Source organism: Montipora capricornis, chromosome 6, assembly GCF_036669925.1.
Source record: "Montipora capricornis isolate CH-2021 chromosome 6, ASM3666992v2, whole genome shotgun sequence".
Lineage (NCBI taxonomy): Eukaryota > Metazoa > Cnidaria > Anthozoa > Scleractinia > Acroporidae > Montipora > Montipora capricornis.
Genome location: NC_090888.1, coordinates 9332289 through 9355475, shown reverse-complemented (window position 1 = coordinate 9355475; position 23187 = coordinate 9332289). Strand labels below are relative to the sequence as shown.

General features: G+C 38.4%; 1 protein-coding gene and 1 long non-coding RNA gene across 2 annotated transcripts; one reads left to right on the top strand and one right to left on the bottom strand.

Moving 5' to 3' along the window:
• Positions 1–2807: 2807 nt before the first annotated feature.
• Positions 2808–8353, bottom strand: LOC138051461 (uncharacterized). Its single transcript, XR_011132821.1, has 2 exons — positions 8032–8353; positions 2808–7452 (listed from the first exon to the last, which is right to left on the bottom strand). It is a non-coding gene; the product is annotated as an uncharacterized lncRNA (long non-coding RNA).
• Positions 8354–9129: 776 nt separating this feature from the next.
• Positions 9130–19078, top strand: LOC138053193 (uncharacterized). Its single transcript, XM_068899853.1, has 4 exons — positions 9130–9159; positions 11008–11229; positions 15233–15617; positions 17237–19078. Exons 1-4 carry the CDS (start codon positions 9130–9132, stop codon positions 17620–17622), a joined length of 1023 nt encoding a protein of 340 aa, XP_068755954.1. The 3' UTR covers positions 17623–19078.
• Positions 19079–23187: the final 4109 nt, after the last annotated feature.

The following is a 23187-nucleotide window of genomic DNA, read 5'->3' as shown; positions in this document are numbered from 1 at the left end:
CGCGCACGAATTACCTTAAGAAAAGTTTTAGCTATTGTGGGGCGTCATTATGGGACGGCTTACACTGCAATTTACGTACTATAGATTCAATTGGTAGTTTTAAAAGGGAAATCAATCGGATACATGCATGCATGCATGTATGTACGTATGTATGTACTTTGGAGTTATCCGCTGATATTATATATAACACATGTGTCGTCACATTGTTCCATTTTTCGCGCCAGCAATTCAGCTTAGTCGCCATCACTGCTTGTCTCTAGAAAAGTAGTGCACTGGTACGAAAGAGACAACAGAAAGGTAAAGAAATCTTCGACGTTTGGAATGAAAAAATGATCACAAATCTCCATATTGCCAGTAGCCGCGCATGTAACTCCTTGGAAAAGCGACTGCGATCAAAAGCTCATTGCAGTTCCCCTTTCTTGATTTGTAAAAGTTTATTAAAATTGTTTTTGCTCTTGATTTAGGAAAATATATTTTTCATTCAATTGTTCTGCTAGTAGTTCGCTGTCGCTATTTGTACACTCAAATCACTTAATATTTCTAGCAAAGCGTTGTGTATCCTTCGGATCCTACTAGCTTGGGACTACATCGTTGGATTTCCAGCCTTGTTAATTCAAAAATATAATTTGTTATTAGCTGGTAGCCTGTGAATCATCCTCGGATGATCCGATGTACGTCCTGTTCCTGAATGTTAAACGCCGGGGAACCCCGTGGCTAACCAATCACCTCACCGATTGCTCTGTTTCCAGCAGAGTTGTCGTGATGGTGCAGTGGGTAGCACACCCGACTAGTAACCAGGGGGACGCGGGTTCGATTGCCACTCACGGCAATATGTTTTTCATTCAATGGTTCTGCGAGTAGTTCGCTGTCGCTATTTGTACACTCAAATCACTTAATATTTCTAGCAAAGCGTTGTGTATCCTTCGGATCCTGCTACCGGTATGTCTATGTTTTGACCTAGTAAACAAAAATTTTAGTTTCTAAAGAAACTGTGGTGCTGCGTCGGTGGAGATTGAGAAATTTATTTTATCAAACGAGTTGATAAAGGTCAAATAGCCACCGTGAAAGATTTGGAAAGCTGACGTTTCGAGCGTTAGCCCTTCGTCGGAGCGAAAAGAGGAATTGTGGTTGTTGTAGGTTTATATGTGTGCGGAGGAGCTTGCTATTGGTAGAAATAGGGTGACGTGAATTTGTGAATAGATTAACCACGGAACCACGTTAAAAGCCTACAGAAGCAAGTGAATGAAAGTATCACAAATGGCTTTTCGGGCGCCAAAAGGCTACGGAACTTTCCTCGGAAATTCCGAGAAACAAAGAGTCGAAGAAAATTTAGGACTATTGTTCTAGCAAAATGCTCTATTGTTGTTTTTAATTACGTGACACACCGATCTTTTAATGTGATCCACCTTACCCACAAGCCTGCCGTGGGAGAACAGTTTTGCTGTTCCCAACACAGCTTACCACATGTTTGGCATGTGAAGCTGCCACTTAAAGAGGTGCTAAAAACACTCGCCTAGTATTTTAGTAACACCATGCTAATGAGGCCCAAAAGGCCGAAACAGCTGTCCATGGCTGCTGATTGACCAAGGTGAAATGGTTGTGCGCATGCGTGATGTGTTGGTCCCACTGGGGACACCGCGGCAAAATGAGTGCGCAGGCTTGAGCCACGCGCGAATCGTTTCCACGCGCGAGGGACTGGTATCAATTGAATTTACCATAGGAACAACAGCGCGGCAAAATGGCGGCAATTTAAATTCTCAGTGTTTGTTTTCATTTTGCGATGATAAGGACAACACTACTTTGATAAGGTTTAAATTTTGAAGAGAGCTTCCTGAAAGACTAATCTTCCGTGTGTCTTTTCAAACCAAAAAACTATGGTTCAAACCAGGAGAATTTTTACCTTGCATTCGAGCGCTAGAGCAAAAGGACGAAGTTCGTAATGTTATTAGTCGCGATGGTCTCTGCGTTGGTAAACTTCTGGGGGGAAAACTGTGCACTGAGGAGGAAAACGCGGGGTAAACATCTTTGCAAGGGCACAGTGATAATTTCTACTGCGAAGATGGCTTCTGTTGCTCCTGTTGAACGAGGAAATTGTCTGCTTGTTTCATTGGAATCATTTGAAAGCGAGAAATAAGTTCTTTTCATGCCCGCATCCCACTCATTCGGCAACTTGGATAAGTCACTTCCCTGCCCTCCATTCTCATATTTTACAACACTAGTTACTTTTCCAAGAGCAAGGCAATAAAATAAAGAAAAGAAGTCTTAATTTTAAGAGAGGATCGCAAAAAAGTTTTGAAACTAAGTATAAATTTGACTCCAATGCTACTTGATGTTTCCCTTTTACTTGGAGTTTGGTAGTGGTCCATCGTTGAAAATATTTTTCCAGTATTTTTCCTGCAGCTGGCTGGTAACTGTTATTTTTTTCTCCAGCTTTGTCGATCACCTTGTAGAGCCTTGCTGGGATGAGGGTGGGGAGACATGAGAATCATGATAATGAAATAAGAAACCATTCACCTGCATGTGTTTGGAAAATACTGATTTCACTTTTGCATGCATTGCACCAGCAAAAATCCAGCCTAAATTTTGCACTGTGTATAAAGATACTCAGAGAGGAATGTAATCATACATCCAGCAAGACTAGAGGCATTCTGCTTCATATTCTAACATTTTATTATGCACAACTGATCCAGTTTCACTACCCAATGATAGACCCACAATGGCTCTATCTGGACCCACAATGACTCTATCAACAACAACAACAACAACCACAACAACTACTATGGTATGTGTTACCACAAAACACAATATACAGTAACTCAAATATTTCTATAATTTTATTGTTGTAAGTACCGTATATTCATTATTAAGACTATTACAAGTAGGAGCATTCTCAGAAGTTAATATCCAAACTAATGCTTAGCAAGAGAAAGACTAGAATAACATACAGCTGTATTAATGAAAGTAAGACAGTTTACTTGGATTAAAAAACCAAATTATATTTGCTTGTTCAAACATTGACTTAGGTGTGGAAAGTAAATAATTATCGTCCCTTTTCTAGACAATTTTGAAGAGCTGTTTGGAAACCATCTTGTTTTAATCACTGACATGCTCACATCTGTGATGTTTAATTTGCAGTAATACTGTTGTCATCATGCAGGATCTCATGCAGGAAAAAATGAGAGATGAATAACAACCCTGGCTTTTTTCATCACAAAACCAATAAAATGTTCAACGCTGAAATCCTCATCACAATCTCTGAAAACAATCTGGAATGTTGCTTGCCATGCATGGTTTGACCAGATCAGCACACACACACCAGAAAGAGTTTTAGACTTAAGCACTGGAATAAGAATAAATGACATGTTTAAGAAACAACAGGAAACTGATCAAAGTAAAACAATAATATTTAATATTATCACTTGGTCATTTTCATGCACAGATGTCATTTAAGATACTTGAAAAAAAACATGGAAATCTGTGCCCTATTTGTAAAGATCCCTTTATAAAAAAACTAAACAACTTAACTGACTCCCTTAATAAGAGGTTTTGTCTAACAATGCAGATGAAAACAGTTGCTCACATCTTGAAAGTAACGACAGTCAAAATGACAGCCAGCCAAATATCAACACTTTCCACAAGATTTCTTCAGGTCAGATGACTGGAACAATGAAATCAACAGAAATCTAGAGATCAATTAAATTGCATCATACCACAACCTGGTGTGTCCTGCAAAGCAACACAGAGCTGGAAAAGAAAGAGCATCACCATCTACCATACAAACCATTGCTGTTGCTGTGGAGAACCAGGTCACAGAAAAATCCATGGCTCTCGTATCACATGTCAGAGGTTAAAACTTCTGTTTTGTCAAAACCCTCCGCGTTTTTAGAGGAATTGCCCTTAGGCGAAAAACAGTAAACGAAAAATGTTATCAGTTTAAAATTTACAACTTTTAGGTCTTCAACGGTGTGACCGAAACACAAGCAAACAGACTGTCGAGCAAACATGGTTTGGCAAAGATAACTTCCATGGAAACGACATAAACAAATAAATATTTCATGCCTAAAATAAGCTTACCTCTTTTGACTTTCTCGTTGGAAACAACTCGGAACTACTGCTTAGTTTTTCTGTCGAGTCTATGTTGAGCGTGAGATCTTGATCATCAAAAGGTCCAATAGAACTTTTTCTTCACCGCCGAATAAACTCAAAAACAAAGAGCTCAAAAGCTCGAATCAAATGAACCAAATGTGTTCGAAGCGGAGCATGCGCACTCATTTTGCCGCGGTGTCCCCACTGGGTTGTTCACTGGCGAAAAATGTCTGATTGGTCGAGGCCTTGTCATGTGACTTCAATACCTCAAATCAAACATGGCTGCCATTCGGTGTTTATTAGATCAATTTTATTAGATCTCCGTCGACAAAAAAAGACCCTTTTTCAGGCCAGTAAAACGGACGAATATTGACTGCATAGTGCGTTTCTATGCCAGCGAGATTCTCTTTTAAGCTAACAGGGCTACGAGGGAAATTTCTTTAAAAATTTCAAGGTCAACGCGAGTCTCGGTTGCTAGTGTTCGAGTGGAAATTCGTTTGTGGAGCTTACCAGCTAATGGATTACCATCTTGATTTCAATTCATGCGTTTATCTTTTAAAAAGTGAAACAAAAAAGATACCACTAAATTTCCAAATGGTTTCTCTTCCAACTAAATAGTTACACACTGTTTCCGCGGGGTCCCGCATCTAACAGAAAATGTTAAGATTTTCGCATTTTTTTTCAAAATTAAGTTGTTAAAATTGCCATTCAAGAGGTCCATAGAGGAAAATTTATTAAGACCGAGGGGAAAATCAGTCGTTCAAAAATAAATTTTAAAGTGAATTTAGCAGTAATAATAACCAAAATCATACTTAACATGTCCTAGCACCTCATATTGGGTACACTAGAAGGAAACCTTTTAGTTGCAATTATATTTTGTTATAGTTGTTCCAAGCAAAATGCCAATTGTTTGGTTTCCTCCAAATTATAGAAATAAAAATGGATTAGGTTAACTCTGAATGGCCAAAACAACAATATTTGATTCAAAAGTCCAGCTTACTAGTAGGGAGAATTTTACTGTAACAAAATATTACTACAGCAAATAATACGCTTTCACCACATTGTAGTGGGTTAATGTGACAACAAAAATACTTAATCAGGAATTGATTTTATCTTCCAGCAATAAAACAGCAGGAGGATATAAAATTAGGTATTTTCAAAGTTTAGAAAACTTGTTGAAGGTGATTCAGTGCCACCCTCCAAAACTTTTCACAAATTTCACGCTGGCCTACTAAGTACTTCCAGTACAACAAATTATCTAACCTGTCTTTGCGGACCCTGGTTGCAACACAGCTGCTTCAATAATTTTAATCCCCTTGCATTAGATTTAACTTTTAGAAAAACCATAACTTCATATTTCCGTAATAATCGTTCAAAGACATTGAGCAAATGCATACAAAGCTACATTTGAAAGGGACATAATCCCATGTTGCAGTTTTCTGGATAAGACTTCACAGAAATAACTCTCGTTACCTTTCCATATGTAAAGAGGTCCCATGATTTATGAGTCAATTAGTCAATGAGTCATGAGTTATGAGTCAATGAGACTCACAGTCAATATAGCAATAATTTATTGATCAAGCCGAAGCCCTTGTTTCAGTGATTAGGCCTAAGCACTCTCTGAAATTTTAGCTTTCATTTTATGGGTTAGCTTTTAGGGTAACTGAACTAACTCATTGACTCATAAATACTTAAGACTCATATGTAAAAAATATTTCAACATTAGATGCAATGAATTTTTTAGCAATTGCTGTAAATAATAGTAAGCATTCCTACCATTTCAAAGGATGAATAAATTAAAGTTGAATGCAGTAAGTGTAAGAAGTAAAAAAAGTGGAAAGTGGTCCAATTTATTTAAGCTGTAATCAATTTCCATCCTTGCTTTAGTCCCTGGATAGGGTTAAACAATGGTGGTGAAGTGAACAAAGTACCCCAAGGGGGTACTGCTTATGATACTGAGACCAAACAGCTGGCAGAGTTGCTGCAGTACATTTAAGGCTATCAATCTCACAAATGAATGGAACTGTAGAAAACGTTTGTAAGCAAGCAAGTAGCTTTTACTTATGAATTACAAAATGCCAGTCATTTGTCAATTTAGAACTGGTTCCCCTAAGGGGTCAGATTTCTTTAGCCTACATCCAGAAAACAAGATCCTGTTACCTTTCCCTCCGGAGAAAACTGCATCCTCATGTTTGGATTCTCATTGATTTAATGACTTTAATGATATTATGCAAATTTGTTCTACAATAATACTGAAATACCATAAAAGTATTTTTAACCTAACTTTTTTGCAAAGTTTACTCCTTGAGCCACCAGCTTCAACTTTGATACATTGTTCTAAAAGCCAAAGCCGTTGTATAGCAGTGGTGGAGGTGATGATTAGTCACTTTGTTTTGGTTCAAATGAAGAAAGAAAGTCAAAGTAATGATCGCACTTCAACCCTTTCACCCCTAAACCGACCATACTTGGTATTTTACTCTGTCTAAACCCAGAGTATTTTGCTCCGTCTAACACCAGACGATTTTACTAGTCAATGGGGAACCCCATGGAGTCACCAGTCTTGCAGTACTTCTCAACATAAAGAAAATGAATTCTGTGGACTTGAACATTCCCAAAAAGAAATGCCGTATATTCCAAATATGGTTGCGTAAACTCTTCAAATTTTACCTGCTTCAGGAACTTCAAATCAATGAATATTTTTCCTGAACTCCTGCAAACTTTGTACACTTTTTAATGGTTTGCCCTTTAAAAGTAACATTCAGAAATAATGCAAATACAACTGTGGCTGTTTTGCATTATCTACAAGACAAGAGAACAATATCCTTTATTCAAACACAATCAATATTAAAGCAATAACACATGCTTGTGGGGTCATGTGCTAACTATAGTAAAGATACACTACAGGAAATAAAAGCTTAAAACTAACTATGTGACAGACATAGGATATCTACACATAAGGGATAAGAAAAATAAATCAATTGCTATCCAAAATATCATATTGCAAATACACCAAAAGGTAATGGTTGATTGACAAGTTCCTTGTGCAAAATGGTAGAGCATGTTTGAAGTCCAGCAGGACCAAGATGAGAAGTTATGATAAAAACTTTAAACATATTTTTTACCAAAATTATTTTACTGCCATCAACCCCAATGAGACCTTATGCCGCTGTTTCTAGCTGCAGCTCCAAATCACATAAAATATTAATAAATTTTGCCATGTAACAAAAGAACAAACATGTGGGGTGTAAGCAAAAAACGTCCAAGGCAATTAAGCTTCCTTTCAGCCTTTTCAGCAACAACTATTCACTGTCAACCATACTTGACTCGAAACAGAATTTCCTTGATCCAACAACACATGACAGTCCCCTAAAACAGAAAAATTACATCATTAATAATGCTTCCAGAAAACAATAGTCCCAGTCTAAAAAAACCTGAATCTATAGATACCTATATACATCTGTACCTACACTTCTGTTCTTCCAAACATTATTTTAACTAACATGGATTTTGATATTGATAACTCAAATTAATTGCAAATCCATAACTTGGTAACTACCGTACTTGAACGCAAGGATCGTTGAGTTGTGACTGCTAAAAAGTATAATAACTTAAACATTCACCAGAAAAGGGAATATAAATGACCTTAAAAGCAGCTATTTAAAATATTTGATACTAGGGTTACGTTCCCAATGAGACAATCACATTCAAAATCAAATTCATATCTGATCGAACATTGATCATTCATGTAGAAGTGCCGATCGTGAGGTGTAACGCAGAAAAAAATAACCTTCACGTTGAACAATATTGCCATTTCCCTGCCACCTGGTACAAGCCAATTCACACATGAACGGAAACCTTAGGAATCCTCCTTTCTGCACATTACAGTAACTTTTTGTACCCGGTGGCAACAAACTTTCCACATTAAAAATTGCGTAAAAAACTCACCTGTTTCGCAGCTCTTTTCCCACGAAATAAAATTTTCCAGGAGCAAATTTTCCGAGGATGCTGGTTGGATTGGACTTTCAAACAATTTACACAACATAGACGCTCTCTAAGAATACATTCCACTTGAAACTGGCGTTAAACTAGCCTTGATCGCTCTAAAAAGAACGGAAACCAACAAGCTACCGATACTCAAACCGAAGCCATTTTTCTGTTCTTCTCGGGAGTGCTTTTTTCACGAGAGCCAATGATAGTCCCGGAAACGCATCACGTGTCATATCGCGCGACTCATGCGCAGACATTTTTCGCCAGTGAAACTGGGTTGGTGTTAGCGTGTGTCACCCTGCTTATATTGTGGTGCTATTGTTGAACCTCAATATTGTTTTCAGAATTATGAGGCAAAATGTGAAGACAACCCATTAGAGTCGTTCGGGAGGCCCCGTCTGACAACCCTTCAATGTTCATAATCCTGTGGGACGTAAAAGAACCCACACACTTGTCGCTAAGAGTAGGGCACGTAATTCCCGGTGTTGTGGTCTGTCTTCTGTTGTGCATCATGGTTGGGAGGGCAAAAAAGGGGCCACAGTCATTGGTGCAAGCTATTGTGACGCTGTGTCAGCTTGACTGGCAAAGTTAAATAAAGAAATAAACAAATAAACAAAGAAAGAGAGAAAAAAAAACGTACGTCACCTGTCAGCTACCCTTCTGGTGCACCCGCTCCTAAGAAAAATCCTGGATCCGCCACTGGTGATGGTGATATTCTACAGTTTATCGTCCTTTTCCGAGAAGACTAGAGAATCTAACCATTTGCAGATGTCATTACAAAGGCAGCACTTTCTCCTCAGTTATTTAAAGACCCTGAGTGTTGGTCCGGCCGGAGCTGAACTCACGACCTCCCGGGTGACAGCCCGGTGCTCAACAAACTGAGCCACCGGCCACCAGTTGTATTAGAAACCCGCAGGTCATCTCAGGGCGGGGTGGGGTTGCATACCCCCTGCACCCTCCCCCTAGATCTGCCCCTGTGCACTGGAAATCAAATACTAAATGCAGTTTGGTTGAGAGCATGATTCTGATTGGCTAAAACCACATTCTTGGTTGAACATGCCTGCAGTGCTGGGATTCGCTCAAACGGTACATTGCAAAGACAGGGAATATCTACTAACGTAAAGATAGCAGAGTAACAATAACTCTCAAAAAAGAAACGACAGTTTTCAATTTACAAAACATGTTTCGACATACTCATGTCATCTTCAGTTGCAAATGAGCTTTTTCAACGGTTGTACATTTGAATTTATGTTAAGGTATGTCGCAAAATTACATGTCAGAACTTGCGTACAATTTGAATATGAAGTTTGAAATGCGCAGGAAACAAAAATAGCGCACATAGCAATAAAATAAAAGACAAAAGAACAACGTAATTAAAAAGAAAGAGACAAATCTAAATGCCTCAACTGCTGATTAAGGATGGGATTTTCCCACTTAATGTGCAATGCCTCTTTGATCTTAATTTGGAATTTTGAGGCAGCAGAATCTAAGATCATGAAACATTCTGTGTTACAAGAGTCATGACAGGCCCTAGATGACTACAGGTGTCTGTAAACATGCGAAGACTTGTCCGACAAGAGATGCTCACGAGCACGTGTACGTAGGTGGCGAGTGGTCTCGCCAATGTAGCTGGCATTACAGCCAGCACACGAGAATTTATAAACGTTTAAGTTGGTCTTTAGTACATTTAAACTTAGAAACATGTTCAGCGTGAAAGATTCTGTACCGCAAGGTCTACGTTCGCATGTCGTTTATAAATTCTCGTGTGCTGGCTGTAATGCCAGCTACATTGACGAGACCACTCGCCACCTACGTACACGTGCTCGTGAGCATCTCTTGTCGGACAAGTCTTCGCATGTTTACAGACACCTGCAGTCATCTAGGGCCTGTCATGACTCTTGTAACACAGAATGTTTAACGATCTTAGATTCTGCCGCCTCAAAATTCCAAATTAAGATCAAAGAGGCATTGCACATTAAGTGGGAAAATCCCATCCTTAATCAGCAGTTGAGGCATTTAGATTTGTCTCTTTCTTTTTAATTACGTTGTTCTTTTGTCTTTTATTTTATTGCTGTGTGCGCTATTTTTGTTTTCTGCGCATTTCACACTTCATATTCAAATTGTACACACGTAATTTTGCAACATACCTTACTAGTAACATAAATTCAAATGTACAACCGTTGAAAAAGCTCATTTGCAACTGAAGATGACATGAGTATGTCGAAACATGTTTTGTAAATTGAAAACTGTCGTTTCTTTTTTGAGAGGAATATCTACTAACATACACATATTTGTGCATCAGCGGGAGGATAGATAGATACTCGTACATCTCTACTCTACGCTTTCGTTATCAACGACTTGAAAAAAGAGAAATTGTTGGGGTTTTTTGACTAAATATTTTAATTTAAAAATCGCGAATCACTTGTTATTGGAAAGCCTTAGAAGGCATACTTTTGGCTCCCAGTACAATCTTTCCTCCTAAAACGACGAGGTGAATAGCAAACTCAGCACAACGCTGTAGGCTGCCAAGCATCATGACCCTCTTTGGGGTCTGTTGATGATCACTTGCAGCTTGCTAACAACGATCACCTTTTGTCAGTACCGTTTGAATCGTTAGCATCTCAACCAAAAAATGCCTTCATTTAGAACTCGGACAGAGTACAGGCTTTCTTTGGCCAGAATAAAACCTAACATTTACCGCTCGACTGCTCCCACAAAGGACTGGAACTACCTTTAACCCTGGTGTAATGGGCTATTGGATTGGCCAATTTGCCTCACGTGATCAAGCTTCCTTGTAAAGGCGGAAAATTACAAACTTCAACAACAAGCGAGGATAATGTCTCTTTCACGTCCTGTTTTATCGCCGACTAACTCACGAGTTAATCGAGGTTTATCTGCAGCATCCAAAGGTGCGTCGTGATTTCTGTTTCAAAGGCCAGTAGCCAAGGGGCAACAAGCGTTCTTTACGCTTGTAAACTGGACGAAGACGGGTCGATTGCTGAAGGAGACCCAATACGTCTTTTTACACCCAATGGAATGTACCTGTGGGAAAACAATTTTATCAATGAGGAGAAGATTGTAGTTGGTGCAATATTAAAATATCGCATTTTTGGAGATCTGTTCATTTACAGTGGCAACACTGATAAAAAACCAATGGTAAGTGGCCTTAATTTTTCCAATGCATGGTGTACTGTAGACCCGGGGGGGTACTCAATGTATCCCTGGTTGGGGAGGTGCGGCGCGGCCCCTCATACCCTGACCCTGTTTAAGACAAATATCGCTGATTTTCCTACCCATTTTAAGACAGAATTCCGATTTTTGATACCCTGTTGAAGACATTTAACCCAGTTTAAGACAAAAATTGATAAATCGATACCCTGATTAAGACAAAAAATGATAAATTCGATACCCTGTTCAAGACAAAAATCCCGAAAAACATACCCTGGCTGGCCGCACGTCCCCATTAAGCCCTTATAAGGGAGTACCCCCCCCCGGGACTGTAGATTGTCCATTGCTGTCAGTTTTATTAATTCCGTTGAAACATAAAAGTGCTACACGAACAATGTTTAAAAAAGAAACGTACCCCGTCTCTGTATTTGCACAGTTTTATGCCGAGGAGCGCATGTATTCATTAAAACTGAGTAGATTAATTATTAAACTAACGGAAAGAAGACCCTCTCACGGTTTCCAGCTGCCATACCCATAACAGTTGTGTTGGGTTAAATATGGTCAGAGCCTTCCGCAGAATTCATTCATTCGTCCATTTGTTTATTCATTTTATTCACAATATTGAGATGTATTTACAGCATAGGAAAAAAATGAAACAACAGTAAAATTGTTTGAAAATAAGGAAATAAAAGAATAGCTTCAGTGCACTTCAATTGTTATTGGCAACACAACTACAGCATTACTTTTGTGGTTTTCATTGATGCAAGGACGTCTTTAAGTGTTTTGAAGTTTGACTAAAATAGCGTGAAACTGCCTCTTTAAGGTTAAAAACAATCTCCAATTTTAAAGCTTCTAAGAGCTTATCATATATTATAGCAATTTCTCTGCTGTTAGCCAGAAAAAGGTTGTTTTTTTTGTCCTAACTTTATTTAATCTGGACTGGCAAACAGTACCCAAACTCATTATTCCGTGATGTAGCTACAAGTAGATTAGGGTGTGATATCGTCATCATCATCAATCCCATTTTGATCCGGGTTTATCTTCGTAAATGGGGGTAGCCGGATTTATTACCCCACTTTGTCAGCAATCTTTCTAACTCCCACTCTCCATCTCGCTCGATTCATGGTGTCCTTTTTCTCCAAACCAATGCTCTTGCTCTCCTTCTCCACTTGCATCTTCCACGTCTTCTTTGGTCGTCCTCGCTTCCTCTTACCCTTCACTTCGAACTCCCAACGTTTTTCTCAGAACATGCCCGTACCATCTCACTCCATTTGCCTTTGTCATCTGAACCACTGTTTCCTTCAATCCCAACATCTCCATCAGGTCCGATCCTCTGTCCTTTTTTTCTCCATCAGTTTTGCACCACACATTGCTCTCACCATTGCTCTCTCAGTCCTTCTCAAAATAATTATTGCTATCTCATTTTCCCTCAGACACCATGTCTCACTCCCATGTAACATTGCCACTCCTACGCAACTCCGATAAACCATTCTTTTCACCTTCAGCAAGAACCTTTTTGAGTTCAGCAACTCTCCACATTCCCTGAACTTCACCCAGCCAATTTTTGCTCTTGCTGTCACAACTGCCTTGCAGCCAGCACTTGCATTCACCCAATCCCCCAAATAACAGAAACGTCTCACCGTTTCCACCTCTTGACACAACTCCTCCACCGGTTCCACTAATCCATCAGCTTACTTCTTGCATCTTCCACACACAAAATCTCTCCCCAATCTCGAGTTCACCCTCTTTACTTTCGCGCATCTTCCATAGATCCATTTCCCACATTTCACATACAACACTGAATTTGCCATTACCCGATTACCGGTACTCGCTTCCCACATTAAATACCACATGGATCTACCTTACTCACAGACACTTCACCTTCTGCCCTACTCATGATATGTAGGTGCTTAAGCATACCAACTGGAACAAAATGTCAAAGCTTGAAGATAATATTGATACCTATATTCTTTCCCAGCTTATTATTGACATGATGGATTTGTGCATCCCAATTCAGGTTGTCATCAATGAAATTCCAAGATACTTAATTGTTGCTTTTGTTCAATATTACAAACGGTTATTGACAAGTTTAAGATTCTTCCTTGGTGATGTTATAAGCATATAATTTGTTTTCTTACGGTTAATTAATTGACAATTTTTTGTTGGCTGCGCAATACTTTAGAACATTAGAATAGTTTAGTCCGATCATTCCACAATATATTCAAATTGTTCCACCGAGAAAAAGTCATGGAAACATTCTCTTCTAGAGAAGATGTAAAAGAAAAAATTCCTGCTCAATATTTTATAGTTTTCAGAACAAGTTAACACAAATGCATGATCATTGCTTTCTTTATTTGAACTTACATGTACTTCATTGCTTTTCAGTTTGAAAGTTTTCTTACCAAAAGTCTTTCCTTTTCCTTTGGAATTAGGTCACCTGTGAACCGTTTATAATTATTTCTGATCAATCATGTGAGCAGTACATGTACTCAGAACTTGCTCTAAAATTACATCCAAGGAGCAACAACCTCAATGCTGGACTTGATTTGGCAGGAAATTTTTCTTTACATTTTCATTGGTTAAAACTTTTTTTTTTAACATTTTACAAGTGGAACAAACTGATTATACTGACCAGATACCCCAAATTGGGTAATCTAGAGATTAACATGAAAAAAAAAACTTTTTTGGAACTCGTTTTATTCACCCAAGGATCACCAACTGGGTTTAATGGTACTTATATCATTAGCCAACATCAAAAATACCATAATACTCTTTCTTTGTCCCTTCAACATTTTGCATGAGCATTGTTTCCAGTTACTCTTGGGACTATAATTATAAGTGCCAAGGGAAAATAAAAACAATGCTTATGCAAAAATTTGGAGGACGAAACAAAGAGTACTTATTATGGTATTTTGATATTGGCTAATGAACCTTAAGTTATCATTGAATACTTTTCATCAGCTTTTCAATGTGCCGAGACTTGAGTACTGTTTGCCAGCACTATTTGAAATGGGTGCCCAAGACCTGCATGTACTAGCTGTTTGGTTGCAGCTTGAATCTGTTTGCCATACTTCACCAAAATAATCCCTAAACATATACCTTTTAAAAGATGTTTTTGCAACCAAAATGTGTAAAGTTTGAGTAGACTTACAACAGTTCGAAGTCCATGTTGACAATTTCACTCTTCATCATCATCATCTTTATTAGGTCAATAAAAACCAGTTAGGTAACACACCAGCCACTTACAACATTTAAAATTATGATTACAAGCCTTATCGAGATATGAACCATCCATAAAAATGAAATTAAGTATGTACACTTAATTATTTACACATTCTTACCCAGCTAATAAACTACATGTACATGTATGAATAAAATAGACAATAGAAATAACTTAACTCTACTTGTTAATTATCTTCTGTTAAACAAGTGAATAATAATTAATGACATTTACCCAGGAAGCTCCGCTCACTCGAAAGTGGTTTTCAGGGAGGTCCTGCATCCACTAGAATTGGAATTAGAAATGTTGGTTTTGAGGAGAGGGGAGAACCCGGAGAAAAACCTCTTGGAGCAGAGTAAAGAACGAAAAACAAACTTGACCCACACTTGGCCACTAGTCTGGAATCGAACCCGAGTCACATTGGTGGGAGACGGGTGCTATCAGCACTGTGCCGCCCCTGCTCCCCTAAGATAAGTAAAAGGTCATCATCTCCTCACCTTCTTTAAGGTTAAAATAAAGGTTGTTGTCTCCTCACCTTGTTTAATGTTCCAGCTCTAATGAGTCTCCTATTACTTAATGGTAAAATATTGGAACTAGTGATTAGATGGTCACATAGTTGACTCTATTTCAAGCATTTAGATTTTTCCTGAATATTCAAGGGTCGGCCTTAGAAAAAATACACCTCTTCACTGATTTAACTGACACTGTGCTAACATGTACCAACTCGTTCACTTTAATAATAATTATTGTTTACATTTGTTTATTTGGCAGAATGTGGACAAGATTCATTTGGATCTAGAATTTGGTGTCAATGCCTACAAGGGCATAAAAGAGGCCCGTTCTGATGCCATAATTGGTGAAAAGGGTTGTTATCTAACAACCAAACCAGGATCTCCCCAAATCTTTCTCATCTCAATTTCATCAGGCACCATAAGAAATGAACGAGTATTTTTTAAAACCAAACTTGGAGAACGAATCAACTTGAAGTTGAACTGCAGGGAAAACCTGATCATGTCAACTAAACCTGTACGTTTACAGTTGAAACTCCCCACAGATAAGAATGATGTGGGGGATGTTGCTGTGGTAAAGTTTGACACTTCACCTGTTGAATTGAGAACGCCAATATATGCTGCAGTGTGTGAAGGCTTGATTCTGAGTAAGTTTTCAATATTTCACTTAGGAGTACTCTGTTTGGAAATGGGTAAAATTGTCAAGTTATTACTTTCTATTGAGAAACGAAAGAAATAACTTGGAAATGAAAGAATAACTTTGGTGACAAAAAGTGGAGAATTTGGTAACTTTCAGTTGAATTGTCGGGAGCACTTGACAATGTCAGCGTCTGCATCAGTCTTGCAGTCAAAACCCTTGACATAGGAAGATGATGTGGGGGATGTGGCTGTCATAAAATGTAATTCAGCGACGAAGTATGCTGGAGCAGTTTGTGACTGCTTGATTTTAAGTAAGTTTTCGCTACTTCTTTGTTGGCTCTCACTTTTTTGGAAATGGGTACTATTGTTAGGGTCTTATTTTTTGGTCAGGAGAACGTATGGAAATTTAGAAATCAAAATGCTTTCACCTCTGAAGTGACCTCCATTGACAAGTAACATCATTTAGCATTAGAGTAAAATATATATTATTTTTAATAAGTATGACCCTTAGGAGGGAAAGGGTTAACTACATCACATAGTGCATTTTGCATTCACCCTAGTTCACTTTGTCACTTGATTTCCTCTTTAAGCCAGCGCTGAGTGAATTCAATTTTACCCCCTCTGTGTATGAAGTTCATTAGCTTCGTTGGGAGCCAAAAATATGGCAGAAGCCATGAGGAACAACGACTGATCCTTCCACATAAATACATGTTAACTTAGTAGCCATTAATATTATTGTCAGGAAATACCATTCTTGAAGAGTAAATTAAACATTCTTGCATTTCTGAAATTGCCACTGCTCAAAATCTGGTTGCAATATGGTTTTAAAAAAAGCCAAAATAAAATAATGATACACCCACCCATCAATGATTTATAGATAATTAGCTTGCTCTCTGTGTTCTGCAACTGCAGAAGGCCAATGGGTTTCAATAAAATGATTACTACTTGAAATTGACAGCTGGTTTGAATAGAGTAATCAACTGTATCCGGAAGGGGCAAAATGGCCCCTTTCTCCAGGGGTGCCTGAGGGCATGCCGTTTTTTAACCCTGTATGGCCCAAGGGGGCCCCCATTGAAGAGTAGAATCATCTGGCGTTAGACAGAGTAAAATCTATATGTGAAAGGGTTAAGAGGACACCACCAAATGTCACATTTCAAAAGTAAAATTGATGATCACATTTAGACCACTTCATGTTGTCATTGTCAAGAATATGTCTTCAGTTAAAAAAGTAGCCAACTTCTCTGAGTGACGTAGCCAACTCTTTTCATTTGCATTGGCTGTCAGTATTTCTTGAAATCACTGAGGGCAAGAATAATAATAAGGAAGTTGAATTTCAGAAATGTTTTTAAAAACATTCAATTTAAATAATAATAATAATAATAATAATAATTATTATTATTATTATTATTATTATTATTATTACAATGTTCAAGCTAGGCACAGGACAAGAATGACAATATGTCAAACCATCTTTTTCAACTAAATAACAGCTTCATTCAAAAAATAAAAAGGAGAAGAAATAGTCATGGTGGGGAAGGAATAAACCCAATTTAATGAAGTTGAGTTCGGTGCTCTGCTTTGCTCCAAAACATTGTTTTTGCCAATCATTTTTGTTGACCATTTTCAGAATACAAGCCCAAGGTGATCTCAATTGATGAAGAACCGGTGAGAATCAAGAATGCAGATGGAATTTTTGTTCTATGTCCAGGAGTGGTTACGTTTGACTCAGGCAATACTCTTGCAACAAGCATCTCAAACGAACTTCTGAATATTTTAAAGCTGGAAGACAAAATAGATCACACAAAAAGAGTTCGCTACTCTGCAGCGGGGAGCGATGCTAATGGCAACCCAAACCACGGGGTAAGTAGCAGAGTCTGGATTAACCTTAAAATTCGCAAACGTGTGTTTCCTGTCTTCGCACTTGTCGATGCCGCTGTGAAAAATGTGGATCTCTTGATTGGAATGGATGTCGTAAGGGACCTGAATGATGAAAATTTTACTTTGGGGAAATAAATAAGCAGAGCAGGGATAGCGTAGTGGTGAGAGCACTTGTCTTCCACCATCATGGACTTTTAAAATACTGCAGCAGAGCAATAATGACAAGGTTTTGTGTCTGGCAGCTAAAGTGCAGCCCAGAAATAATTTGCTCTGTCCTTGTAACCAGAAAGGCATCCTTAATCTTAGTTTTTTCAAAGTTGTTCATATTAAGTAACTTACTTTTAGTAATAGAAAGATGAATAAGAGATTTTAATACTTTTTAATATTTGAAAGAATAGAGAGCTTAGATTAAACTTTTATTGCAAATAGAAATCCATATCTATCTTAGGAATAAATGCTTTCCAACGTAACAACGTGTAGTTGGAAAGCGTTTTCATTATGGTTCAAAGCATAATTATTTACCATGTCAATGATCTCTCTTAAGGTCTGTACTGCAAGAGTAAGTCTTTTGTTCACAAGAATTTCTGCAATTTTGTTGAGTATATGCAAATTTATACCTCACCTTTACTATAAATCCAATTGATTTGGTTTCGGTTCTCTCGCCCTCCAGACAGCAGTTCGTCTTGTAGCCTAACTTTGATCCTATATAGTATATTAAAACTCTATTCCTCAGAGTTTCGTAATGCGTCGCATTTCGATCGAGGACTACGTTTTCCAGTGGGTTTTTTACCACTGGTTTTTTCGTAGCGGGCGACGTATTATTCCAGTGTAATTTTTGTTTCTGCTTTCTTTTGCATTATTTTTCGTTGTGTTGTGACTTATTTTTTACATCTTGGTTTTTTGCTTTTGTCTTTTGTCGGTTTGCTGTCCAGTGTTTTTATGGACAATTTTTAGTTCTTTGTCATTTTTTGATGATTGTTTTATCTTCCTCGATTTCTTGTTTCAGTTTTAGTATATTTTTGGTCTTTACCTATGACATTTAGTCGGTATGTTTTGGTTGTTTGCCATATTTAATTGTGATGAGACTTTGATTATTCCTTGTATTTTTTAGTATAATTTGTCTTGAATAAACGCTGGTTTCCACTGTCCTTCAGGCACCTAGCACAGTCACACTCCATTTGTTGTAGTGTCGTTTTAATTATTGCCTCGCTTTGCCAGCTGTGCGTAGGGTTTTAATGAATTTTGAAACTTTCTGACAATTGTAAATCCTTCAGAGTCTGTTTTTAAGAGGTCTGTGTATTTTTTAATATTTGAAAGAATAGAGAGCTATTGAACTTTTATTGCAAAGAGCAATCCAAATCTGTCTTTAGTTAATACAATTGTGAAAATAAAGTTATTTGTTGCATAAAAATGATAACATTAGTTTAGTCATGATTAAGTACCGTAGTTGTGCGTTTCAAACTTTACAAGGAAGTGTACTTGTACTTGTACATATTCATTGCCGTGAATTTTACATCTTAAATTCCCACGCCTTCCTCCTGTCTAAACTTGTAGCTCAGTCGGTAGAGCAGTGGTGATCTAACCCGAAGGTCGTAGGCTCAATTCCCACCCTGGTCAGAGTTTTTCTCTGTCCTTTGGTGAGCCCAATTCCATTAGTAGGGCTAAAGCTCACATGGTTTATATTGGGCAGAAATGTAGCACTTCCCATTACTCTCCAGTACTTAACTAATTCAGTTTCAAACTTTACCCTTCTTGGCAGAAGAAGGGAAACGTTTGCGCGGGGGTCTTTTTTTTTCTCAACATGTGATAAGTTGAACCAGCGGTAAGCTTCTCCTGAACGAGTTCTCCCCTATTTTCTGTTCTTATCCAGCCGCCATGGATTGAAATGATAAAAATTTTTAAAGTGTCTATCCGGCCTACAGGGTTTTCATGGTTTTGACATCTCAGACTATAAAAATCAGTTTTGGGACATTTATCTACTTTTTTACCCCTAAATCAAGCATGAACTGACCCTGGAGGCCGAATAGACAATTTAAAGTTTCCCAGCGAAAGAGTATGATAATTAACAACTTACTAGCCAGCTGAATTTCCACTGCGGAACACCTTCGTTAGACGTTCGTTGGGTGCCCCTGTTGTTTTGCTTGCTTGAAGGGAAAGGGAGAAGCGGCGGGAAGCCTTTTCAGACCTTTTCAGGGCTTTTTCGGGTGTCACAATTAATTCCCTCTGTATCTTGTCACCAAACTCCACTTGATAATTGTGGAACCTCTGTAATAAATTATCATTTTGCTTGATTTGTTTGCTTTTTGTTATCTTGGAACCACGTTAAAATATAAGCTTACAGAATGAAAGTATCACAAATGACTTTTCGGAACGCGAAGTCTATGGAACTTTCCTTGGGAATTTCCAGAAACAAACATTTGAAGAAACTTAAGGACTATTGTTCTGGCAAAATGCTCCATTGTTGAACCTCAATCTTGTTCTCAGAATTATGAGGCAATATGTGAAGACAACCCATTACAGTCGTTCGGGAGAATATCACCTGCATCAGGGGCGGATCCAGGATTTTTCTTAGGAGGGGCTGCACCAGAAGGAATGGGGTAGCTGACTGGTGACGTTTTTTTTTCTTTTCAAAATACCAGTTGTATTAGAAAGCCACAGGCCATCTCGAGGGGGGTTGGGGGGGTTGCACTTCCCCTGCACCCTACCCCTAGATCTACCCCTGTGCACTTAAAAATCAAATACTGAACGCACTTTGGTTGGGAGCATGTTTCTGATTGGCTGAACATGCTAAAAGCACGCTGTTGGTCGAACATGCCTGTAATCCTAGGGTTCACTCAAACGGTACATTGCAAAAACAGGGAATATCAGGATGATGAGCTCCTGGGAATATCTGCTTGTACACACATATTTGTGCGTGAGCGGGCGGGTAGATAGATAGATACTCATACTCATCTCTGCCCTACCCTTCCGTTATAAACGACTTAAAAAAAAGAGAAATTGTTGGGGTTTTTTAAATAAATATTTTAATTTAAAAATCGGGAATCTTTTGTTATTGGGAAGCCTCAAAAGGCATACTTTTGGCTCTCAATACAATCTTTTCTGCTAAAACGACGAGGTGAATAGCAAACTCATCACAACGCTGTAGGCTGCCGAGCATCATGTCCCTCTTTGGGGTCTGTTGATGATCACCTGCGGCTTGCTAACAACGGTCACCCTTTGTCAGTCCAGTTTGAGTCGTTAACATCTCAACCAAGAAATATTCTCTTAGAACTCGCACAGTGTACAGGCTTTCTTTGGTCAGAATAGTAATACGAGTCGACTGCTCTAACAAAGGACTGGGACTGGGTGTAATTGGCTATTGGATTGGCCAATTTGTATCACGTGATCAAGCTTCTTTCTTAAGGCGGAAAATTACAAACTTCAGAAACAAGCAAATCTGTTGCACGAGTCTGTTTCAGGAGCAAGCTCCCTCGTGTGTGCCGTGACATGACGTGTCTCCAGTTGGCCAATCAAACTGGCTTATTTTTTTCATCCGCAACAGTTCCCATGCCCCAATCGGGTTGTTTCATCATTCAGCTCCCTCGTCGTGTCCTTCGTGTGTACTGCTTGGCGTACTTACCCGGGAGCGTGTGTCGCGAGCGTGTTTCAGGAGCAAGCTCCCTCGTGTGTGCCGGCCTTAATGTCTTTTTCACGTCCTGTTTTATCGCCCATTAACTCACGAGTTAGTCCAGATTTGTCTTCCGGCATCCAAAGCTGTGTCGTAGTTTGTGTTTCAAAGGCCCAAGGAGCAACAAGCGTTGTTTACGCTTGTAAACTGGACGAAGATGGGTCGATCGCCAAAGGAGACCCAATATGTCTTTTCAGACCCAATGGACTGTACGTGTGGGAGAACAGTTTTATCAATAAGGAGAATATTGACGTTGGTGCAATATTAAAATATCGCATTTTCGGAGATCGGTTCATTTACAGTGGTAACTCAGGTAAAAAACCAATGGTAAGTTGCCTTAATTTTTCCCATAGTGTACTGTAGATTGTCCATTGCTGTCAAAAGAAACGTACCCCGTCTCTGCATTTGCACAGTTTTATGCCGAGGTGCGCATGTATTCATAAAAACTGAGTAGATCAATTAAACTAACGGGAAGAAGACCCTCTTTCGGTTTTCTGCTGCCATACCCATAACAGTTGTATTGGGTTAATGCATTCGTCCATTCGTTTATTCATTTTATTCACACTATTTAGATGTATTTACAGCATAGGAAAAAAAATGAAACAACAGTAAAATTAACATATATCAAATACAAGGTGTTGCAAATGAACCCACTGGGAACTCGGAAAAATCCGAGCCCCAGATGGGATTCGAACCCACGACCCTCCGTGATCTAGTCGTGGGTTCGAATCCCATCTGGGGCTCGGATTTTTCCGAGTTCCCAGTGGGTTCATTTGCAACACCTTGTATTTGATATATGTTAACCATTGTCTAACAGTAAAATTGTTTTAAAAAAAGGAAATAAAAGGAGTAAACTATTTTAACATATTTCACTTCGATTATTGGAAGTAGCTAAGGTTCTTGGGTTGGCCACTGCCTGGGTAAAATAGATACCAGTAGTCGAGTATAAGAAAATGGGAAAAGAGAGAAAAAAAGTCGGGAAAATACTGTAGGTTTTACAAAATGATGACAATATCATAAACTGTAAAATAATAATAATGTTAAATTAGGCTAGAACACAACGCTTGTTAGAAGCTGTGCATTGATACGTTTATAGACCTTTATACAACTACTAAAAGGGATTTGTTTATGTTTCCCATGTTCTTGAAGAAATTGCTTTAAATCTAGTTTAAGTCTATAGCTTGTTTCAGATGCTGGTCTGTGTAGCTTTTGGTTTTCAGAATTTGTAGTGTTAGTATTATTGCAGTATTAGCTTAGTATAATGCTAAAACAGTGGATTTGATACTCAACTCCATTCACCTCCGAGCAATGCGTGCAGAATTTGTGGCCAAAAATGTTGTAATCTTTGCAGGAATAAATGATTTAAAATCATCTTTTTGTTCCATATTATCTCACTGTTTTAGTATATACTTTAAAACAAGTATTCACCTCAGTGTCGGTGGCTAGTGGTGGATATATACCTCGCATATCAAGGAAGTTACAATACATATTGTTATTAACCCATTGACTCCCAGGGGATCCCCATTGACGAGTAAAATCTTCTGGCGTTAGACAGAGTAAAATACTAAGTATGGCCAGTTTCGGCCGGTTTGGATGTCAATGTGTTAAAGGACCACTGTCAAGCTTGATTTGTTATTTTTAGGTCAAAAATGGGTAAAAATCTAAATTAGTACTTAAGTTCACACATACAACATTCCTGACAACCCAGTGACAGGATATGAAATATATTTAGGGCACAAAGAGCTATTTGTAAAGAATTTTTGGTGTCTTTCTTAAGACGCTGTCTCCAAACTTGAAAAAACTGGCCAGTTTTTTCATCCTCTCCATCCACAAATGCAAACAACAAAGAATAGCTTCAGTGCACTTCAGTTGTTATTGGCTACACAACTAAAGAATTATTTTTTGATTTTCATTGATGCCAGGATGTCGTTTAGTGTTTCAAATGAAGTTTGACTAAAATAGCCTGACACTGCCCATTTAAGGTTAAAAGCATTCTCCACCTTTAAAGCTTCTTAGGGAAGTGGTCAAAACTA